Source organism: Colletes gigas, unplaced genomic scaffold, assembly GCF_013123115.1.
Source record: "Colletes gigas isolate AHSC1104 unplaced genomic scaffold, ASM1312311v1 Colletes_gigas_Sc00011, whole genome shotgun sequence".
Classification (NCBI taxonomy): domain Eukaryota; kingdom Metazoa; phylum Arthropoda; class Insecta; order Hymenoptera; family Colletidae; genus Colletes; species Colletes gigas.
Window position 1 is genome coordinate 5,179,306 of NW_025106640.1, and position 9,395 is coordinate 5,188,700.

Sequence of the window (9,395 nt, forward strand, 5' to 3'; positions counted from 1 at the left end):
TCGTCTGAAGGAGGAACGAGTTTCACGGATGACGCGACGCGACCTAGAAATTCTTGTTTCGAGAGAGGAACGAAAGCGAGCCCGTAGGTGTCATCGGTCGGCCACGGTATACGATCGAGCATGCAATTAAGCCGTACGATAAATCCAGATCGGGACAGGCGATCTTTAACCGAACAAAAAGTCGATTCGTGCTTGCGGAGCCGCGCAAAGTGGGTCGTCCATCGATCCAGCGCGATCGAAAATAAATGAAACGGAACGACGAGCAACGTTTCGGCCACCGGTAACCCCGATTTGCATCCGCGAATCCCGAACGCGAGCCGAGAGTCGTAATCGTATGCGCGATTATTATTTCAGACGGTTTATCCATTATTCACGATCTCGCGGTCGCATTTCCGGCAACGCCGTTAGTTTTTCGTCCAAGTTCGAAACACGCGACGCCGGCCAGTTTCCGTTCGTTGCTTTAATTTCAAAAGCCAGAGCTCCCCGCCAAGTGGAACGCTCGTTGCGCTGGTTTCGGTAGCGCGAAACTAACGGGAGAAAATCGTAGCGGCGAGAAACGGAAAGGAAAATAATAAAATTTCCGTCCGTGTTGATTGCGGAAATACAACCGCGCGAAACGAAACGTATCTAGAAACTGGGACGGAGCTGTTTCCGCGCGCCGAGGCAAAAAATTCACGCCAAGAAAAGAGTCGAATCGTTCGCCATAATTATTTTTAAATCAATGAGACGGAAAGTTTAAAATTGCTCTAGGGTCGAGTTAAAAGAAACAAAATTAGGGGATAAATTTAGCTCGTCACGAGTACCAGGATGATTATAACGAATATAATCTGGGTTCTCTGTAGCTCGTTAGAACAGAGTTTGGCGGCGCATGTAGGGTGTCACGCGTCGAGGAAACGTAATTATACCCTTGATTCTTCACGATATTTTCGTTATCTAGGGTCGTTTCTCTTCAAAGTTTCTGAACAAATGCTAAAGGGTGGAAGGATAAGTATGCAACGACGATAATAAAGCTTCGAACGAACCTTTGGGACGCGTGTTCGGAGCAAGCGAACACCTTCACCACCAGGTTCAATTCCTTGATCCTCTCGACGCAAAACTGGCCGGTAGGTAAGGTGATCCCATCTATTTCCAGGGCTCCGTCTGGCAGCAACATGGCATCCTTCGCATCCCCCAAAATCGTGAAGTTGTCCGAACGCGGACACGTTGGGAACCCCGACACGATCTCGACCGCCGAGGATGCGTTCGGTAACAATGGAGCAGCATCTGCGGGCTCCTTCAGCTCGGCGCAGGTGTGTCTGCAAAACATATATGCAACCTTCGAGTTCCCGTTTTGCCCCTGGAAACACCTTTCTTTGCGATCCTCTTTCATCCAGCTCCGAAAATACAAAAAGAGGAATTCCGATTCCTCGAACGTAAATTTTCTATATTCTTAAATTTTACCGTTCATTGCATTTTTCGAAGCTAATAATATTATATTGCGACAAGTCGGTGGTAAAAGTTTCGTTAATTATTCGCGAGTAGAATTTGGTCAACTATGCTGGAACCGCGATGGAGTTTGAACGGCGAGCTTGTTTTCGTCGAACAGAGTTCGACCGCACGAATGGAAGGCAGTGGTATCACGGTTCGCGAAAGAAGGTCGTATCGCAGGCATTTATCTAGGGAAACGCTCGCTGGCTGCACAGAATGCCAACAAAGTCCACGGAACGCCCAAGCATGAGCGATTGGAAACGCGATTAAAACGGAGCCCAACGTTTCTCTGTTTGCCCCAACGTCACGCTTGCATCGCAAACAAAACGCGTTCGAGCAACGCTCCCGGGAGCGACCGTGTTCGATCATTTATTTTTCGCCCCGGTGTCAAACGACAACTTTCAACGGAAATACACTGCACCGGATGAGAGCAATAAATTTCCCCGAAATTTTATTCGGGGCTAATCGACATTTCCCCGCGCTCGAAATTAAAATGTACGAAATTAAGAGTCCAGGGATAAAAGTTTCTGTATTCGAAAAATGCATCGAAAACGTCGAGGATAAAAGTTTTTACGTAATCTTAGCGCTCCGAGGAATCAGGATGCCGTTGGTTATTTCATCGATATGCGATGGGAAAGTCGTAATAAATATGCGGATAGATAGGAATGCGTGGCGAGCACGATTCCGTCCGATCGATGCGTTTCATCCTCGTCTTCGTCGGATTCCGTGCAATCTGTCCAAGTATTTATCCGGGGAATTCGATCAGAAAGTCTGTGGAAGGTCCAACGAAACGGAGAAAACGGTCTGTTGATACAGGAGAGCAACAACCAATGCAACGTGTGCCAAGAATGCGTCAGCGCGCGATGTTGAAAAATGCAGAACGTATTACCGGTTGTTGCTTTCGCTGTACCAACAGTTTTATGATTTCTCGATTCCTCGATCTTTTCTCGAACACTTCGGAAATGGACGATCGAGGAAGACTAGTCGAGTTTGCACCGCCTCCTATAACATTCCGACCTTTAGGCGTGTTGGTTGTAACTTTTCCATCGCTCGTCGATTAAATAACTACAGTTTCCTTGTTGCTAATTAAACAGTATTTCAAGTAGATTGTTTCAAGTTTGCCTATGGTTGCTTGCAATTTAAGAAAATTTTGACAGTCGAGAACAGGTGTATTGGACAAAGTCGTGTCTCGACGGATCCGGACAATTGACTTTAATATTGACGTAACCTTTTTACAGTCCAGACAAGCGTCTACGATACGGGCAATGTCAGACCTCGTGGTCCTATCCTGACAGGCACAAACGAGCCTAACGCGCTAAACGAGTTTCGACTTATTACCTACAGATTGTAGGGATAAAAAGAGCATTAGATTCGTTGAACCGGTATACGAACCCGGATCTAGCGTCAGTCAACCAACTATTCTGTCAATTAAGCTATCTCGACCGGTAGATTATTTCGTATTGTGTAAATAGTAAAAAACAGATATGCTTCTGCCATGCAGTAACGCTCATTGTTATCTTGTACCTGACTCCTAACGCGATCGCTTACATTATATTATCGCGCTCGTGCTGCTTCGAAACGTGCTTACGTGTCTAACGATACATGCGTTCCAACATTTCCGTCGATACGTAAACTTTAGAGAAACGAATGAAATCGATTGACAAAGTTCGTTTCTTAATCTAAACGTTTGTCCTTAGGTATATTTTAAACACGCAATATATGGACAAAAAGACAGATATTCTTCGCCTTTGATATTGCTCCAAAACGAGTCGAACCTGTTCACCTACTCCCTGTGGTACAAGACACGCAAATACAGCGAATCACCTAACTTTACCAGATTAAGTAGCTTCTGAATCGACAATCGCGTGTAAAATGTTTTTCTACTGCATCGTACCAAGATGGACGTATAATATGTGAAACTTTTACTTCGAGTGATTTATTCGTTTATCGATCAGGGTACATTCGCAAATCACGGTAAAGTGAATTGCATATAATCTGGATTCGCTTCGCCAAGTGGAACATTAGCGTCTTACCGGACCCTCTTACGCAGAGGGATTATTAAATGGACAAAGATATGCTTGCGTTCTGTTGACCGATTTGTCTAGTCTACCGTAAACTTTACAAATGGGCTCCCAATTATGTTCTGTAACGCAAGAATAAGCCGAGCCGCGCTGAATAACATTTTCGAGGTTCGCTGGCTAGGGTGGAATGGCCCTGTAAACTTCATCCCCACTTGTTTACCAAGATTTAATTGCAATGAATCTTTCGTTTCTGCGGGGAGAGGGACATTAAAAGAACTCCGAAATAAACAAATTACTTCTGACGAGCATTGCCTCGATGCACTTTCGCTAAAAATTTAATTTCTCGAATAAAACGTTGAACACGGTAATGATAGGTATTCAAGAGCTGCTTAATAGAGGTACAAAAGTAGTTTTGCTAGATAACTCGAATCGGAATCTCAGGTAGAGACTTGGGTCGAAAGTATTTCGCATCAACGGAATATTGGGATCCCTGGAATTTGTTACCTGACTTCGGGACGCACTTGAGCTTGATACGTCCGAAAAGTGTTTACAAACACTACGCGCTACCTATCGTACACCTATTTTAAAGCAGCAGTTTCGAGCACGTTATACAACTCTGTACCGTTCCAACGATGAATTTTGCAATAGTTAATAAATTACTAAAACGAATGCGTGAAGTTTGCCCAAATATAAGAGAAAGCTTCTACCCGGAACGCTTCGAATTTTCCTCCATTCGCAATAGCAATAAACAGCAAAATAATATTACAACGGGTTAAAGATACATTCTGAATAGAAAGCGACTTAAAACTCCAAACTACTTTCCTCATGGACTCGTAAAATCGTGTAGAAATTTTTCTATTCTTCTAAGAACTATGGCTTGATTTTCGTAATTCCGGTCAAAGTATGTCAGTCGACCTAACACATGTCGCGCCGGGATACAACGTCGAGATTTTAGATTAGAACCCTTCCGAACACGGTTTCCACGAGGTGTTAATAAACCGTTCAAACATATGGGAGGGTCCCGGAAGGCTACGATCGCCGTACAAGGAACACAACGTATCGTTGGGAAATTTCATCGGGGTAAACTCACATTTCTTCGTGGAAAGCTGCGTCCTCGTCGCAGCAGCGTCGAACACGCGGTCTCATGGTAGCTGCCGCGTGATTTCCCTCCATTTTTTTCTGCACGCATACCAACAGAGCCTTGGAGTCCGCGCAGTATTGGTCCGGCTCGAATTTATTGTCGTCGTGTACATCGAGGATCGCTTGGCCGTCCTCGAGAAGCACGAACGGATTCGAGCTTCTGTAGGGCACGAACGTCAGCACCGAGTTCTCGCCGCACTCTGGCTTCCTACCCTGGACGATGTCCCATTCCGGCGGCGGATCGTGCAGGTTGATCTGCCTGGACGGCGAGAAGATGAAGGGTTTCCAGTCGTTTGTGGTGGCTTCGCAACGGGTCGCCGTGTCCAGATCGCCGTCGAACACTTTCACCAGTTCCTCTTTGTAACGACAGCACTTGAGGATCCTCAGCTTGGATCGCGCGGAATCGCTCGGCTCGGCGAGGACGACGACCGCGAGCGCGGCGAGGATCGCTGCCAAACGGAACAACGCCTTCATGGCGCCTTTCGACAGGGAACACGCGGATGCACGATCGAGATACGCGGTACGGAACACTGCTCGATCAAACTAGGACCATTACCCGGAGATCGATCGAGATTCGGTCACTGTTACGTCGGTACAACATTCGATGGACCGAGTCTCTTTTCTAGACGCGTCAGGACCTACGTAAACACGATTTACGGACGGTGGTACGTTGATATTTCGATTCTCGATATTTTCTAGCGTTTCGTGTGCAGAGACGAGCACGACGCGAGAGCATCAACGGCGATCATCCGTAATTACGGCGACGGGACGTACGTTTTGGCGCGTTTCGGTCGTTGGTCGGGTTGAGGATCGGACGTGACTCAACCGCTCGAAGGTTTCGGAGTTACTGAAGCGGCCCGACCACGCGGCCGTCTCTCAAGCCACCGGCAGCAAGCGTGGCTCCAAGGTGCGCGCGCAACCGTTCGCTACTCCCGCCCTTATTCAACCGCCTAGCTTTCTTCTTTCTTCGCGACGACCTTCGTCGCGACGCCGCTCGCCCCGCGGGGTGAATTCGCGACCACGTGCTCGATCCCACTACCCGGCCACCTTCCCGGAAGTGCAACGGTACTTTGCGTGGAGCTCGGCCCTGTTGTTCCGTGGGAAACCGGCGCGCGTCTTTCCATTTCATTCTCGATGCCGACTACCCGTTGTTCACCGCGGCCCGATTTGCATCCCGTTTCCACCGGCATTTGCCAAATGAAAATCCACGATTCCTTCGTTGTTACGTTTCCGAATATACGGACCGTGGCCGAAATTCTCGACTCGCGGTTGCAATCTGCATTTCTGAATAGACCGACGAGCGTCCAGCGAAGACGAAAAGTAAATTCGACTGTTTAAAATACTGCTCGCCGGTCTACTCTCGCAATCAGCCTCGATGGGAAACTTATTTTCGTTTACCTTCAGCCTGAAACGACGTTTTGGAATATCGAAGTACCGAAGCGTTGGCAAACTTATTAATTTATCGGAGGTATTTCAGGATGGCTCGAATTACTACAACATTGCAGTTTTTCCCGCTGAGCTTAACGTTCACGTTCTTCGACGGATATGCAAGTTTGTTAAAATCGATCGTACGTAACCAGTGAATTCTGAACTCATGTATAAAATTTACGAAATATTGTAAGTTTGAGTAACTCGAATAAATAAAAAGATGCCGCTGAAGGATGTCAAGTTTTCGGCCATTTTAACCCATTCCCAGTCCGTGAGTCGTATAAGTGTGTCACAGTGAGATCTATGAAAAACCAGTTTCTTTAAAAATAGCTCGTTCGCGGGAATATAGGCTCTGGCATACTCGATCGAAAGGTGCTCTACAAGGCTAAAAATTTCGACCACTTTGTGTGGCCCTCTTTCAAAACTTGCCAATTTTTTTGCATATATATTGATGTTTTATTCGAGTGAAACCAGCCGCGAACGGCAGGAATTATCGCGTCGAAATAAACGACTCAGCGACATTCTTTTGTAAAGTGCAGAAGATGCAGAGACCAGGCACGTGTCAGACGCGTTTCGCAGAATTTCGTCGAGGAAACATGTAATAAATTGTTGCACGAAGGCAACAGACATAACAATTTATTCTACGAGTCGTACAGTTGCACCGACGATCATAACAACCCCTCGCAACTTACAAACGGTTGCAACGAGGATAGTCGTACATAAAATCATTTCGTTCGTTGCCTTTTATACGTCTCGAGTCGCAGCGATGTTCTATGGCAGGTGACACGCTGCAATTCGACACGGACATGCTGTATGACAGGTGCTACAACAATAAATCGTTACGTCTGTGGGCCTTATAACAGACATTTGCGAACAAAAGTTAAGAAACGAGTTCTGCAAGTTCGTAGTCTTAGATATAGAGTGATTTTTTGCACACGGTTATTCATTTTTAATTGCTTGTTCTATTCTTTAAAGTCTGAGAAATATACTAATAAAGGGTTAAAAATGTAACGAATACATTAAAGTTCTATATTCTTTGCTTTAATATTAATTTATGGTCGATAAAAACTTGGCATCCTTCGTGATTTGACTAACTAATTAATTTTTTTTTTTAAAACATCCGTGACTAGTTTTATGTAATCCCGTAATAGCTCTATGGAATTTACATTAGGAGACCGACCTAACCGCTTCGGAACATTGATATTCAAGTGGGAAGATCCAGCATACGAATTCCTAAACGAACTTGGCCGAATGCTTCGAGTCATTATCATGCTGGAATAATCGTTCAACGAGCATCTCCTTGGCGACAAACGACATCACGTACGTTTTCAAAACGACTTTGTCCCAATTACATCTCTCGGAAATTAAAAGGTTATATTTGGACTCTTCCTGGCAAAACTGAACCGTCACGCGTCGTACGTATTCGCTTATATTCGTCGTGACAAAACAACCTTGCACAATACGCAATTACGCAGCGCGCAAAGTGACTCAGAGACGACGTCGATAATTTAGAAGCGTCAAAGAAACACTGGGATTGTACGATACTGTTTATAAAACATTGATCGCGATGAGAAAATGTACGCAAGATAAAAATTAAATTTTCTCCAAAGGTTAGAAGCAAAAAATACAAAATGAAATCGTGAGCACAACGGTGCAAAGATCGAGAAGATCACGAAGTAAGATTCAAAGGCGGCGCGTTTCGCGCGGCTTCCGGGAAGATGCAATGGTCGAGCGGAGTCCATGGGAAAATATACACCGACGCCCTTGCATTCGTTATTATTGACGGAATAAACACGGCCAGCGCGGTGCACGATCCGGTATCGCGGAATTGCCATCTCCGCCTATGTGTGTTTCAAAGAGAACTTCCTGGCCTCGGACGGGGCGGCCGCGGTTCATCGAGATAGCTCCTGATCGCGCGAAAGTCAACGACGATAATGACCGCGAACGAAGGTAACAGTACGCGAGTTCAAGTCCATAAACCATCCTCGAGCCGACCGCGAAAGTCTGCTAGGCAGAACACGCTTTCCGCGTAGAGTGCGCCGCTCGTTTCGATAATTTATGGTCGCATTAGGTTCGCGAGATTAACAACACACCGCGATACCGTTTAACGGGGCCCAGATCCACCAGCTGACGGCGTTCTGTAAACCATCGTTCGATCTCTCATTATCTCCCCGTTCCCGCGAATCGTTTTGTTTCCGTCTAAACTCTTCTATTTTACGCGATCTCGCGAAAGAGTTCTGGAAAAAGGATTACGAAGAAACGAGCCTCGCTTATTTTCTAATCGCCCGGGGGGAACGTTGATGAACGGTTTCACGGAATCACGAGTGATTCATGGAACGTGATTTAGCTATTGGTCGAGGAACAGATTTGTAAAGGTTATGCAAAACAAATTCAAGCGTGTAGAATGTACATTTTTGCAGTGGACGAGATAAGAGATTGCAACGAGATATGATTCACGGTAAATAAAACGTTTTGCGATCGTTGAAAGTTAGTCGCGAGTCTCGGAATCCATGGTCGAAAATTGATTTGAAGCATCGTGGCATCGAGAAGCCTTCTCGCGCGGTAAAAACCGCCTCGCAGACTCCTTTTTGCCAGTGGCCGTCGTCTACGAAACGACGAACAAGACGCCTGTTCCGGTCCGATGAGCGGAAACGGTTTAAAAGTTGCGGACCGCGCCAATTAAACTTCTTCGTCGTATCGCCGCCGCCGCGCAAAATTGAGAATTTATGTCCGAGCCGAGGCGTCTCGGGGAAAATTTTGTCAATTAAAGTGTCCTTAACGTCTTCGAGCCTGGAGGGAGAAAACCAGGCAGAAAAATTGTTTGTCGCGGGGGTGTCGGTGTTTCGGTGTGTTTTTCACCACGAAAGTTTCTCTGAAATTTTTATTCGTCCGCAGAAACCGGAGAATTTAGCAAACCATTAGACACGTAATTGAAATGAAAAATAATAAATATATTTTATCTGCGAATCTCGTGAAATTCTGTTTACTTTTAGGGTCCCGGGCAAAAAGTTGGGAAACCGCCGTTTTAAAGTGTCCTTAACGTCTCGGAGCAGCGGGGGAAAAAGAAGGAAGTTTGAGAAATTGTTTGTCGCGGCGCAGCTAGTTGGTACTTTTTTTTTGCGACTTAATGCGAAACTTATAGCGAAATTAGTAGGTGGGGGAGATGTATGCCGCAATTACGGGGCTGTCGGCCCGGTCGCTGAAATATATCGCGGGTAGGAACGAACGCTGGACGGCGCAATCGAGTCTCGCCGATAAAATCGTTTTTCAAATTTCGTTGCGAACGTACGCGACGCTGTTTAATAGGAAGCTTCGGAATTCGAGGCAGCCCCGGCGCGC

The 9,395-nt window shown here is 46.1% G+C and overlaps 1 protein-coding gene across 1 annotated transcript in view; it reads right to left on the bottom strand.

Moving 5' to 3' along the window:
• The window catches only part of LOC122398264 (probable G-protein coupled receptor Mth-like 1), a 147,671-nt gene extending 142,219 nt beyond the window's left edge, over window positions 1-5,452 (bottom strand). Inside the window, exons 1-2 of the mRNA XM_043397975.1 lie at window positions 4,579-5,452; window positions 1,023-1,295 (exon numbers count right to left, since the gene is read on the bottom strand). Coding sequence (XP_043253910.1) covers window positions 1,023-1,295; window positions 4,579-5,102 — 797 coding nt within the window. The 5' untranslated portion in view covers window positions 5,103-5,452. The remainder of the gene's footprint in view (window positions 1-1,022; window positions 1,296-4,578) is intronic.
• Between the last annotated feature and the right edge of the window lie 3,943 nt (window positions 5,453-9,395).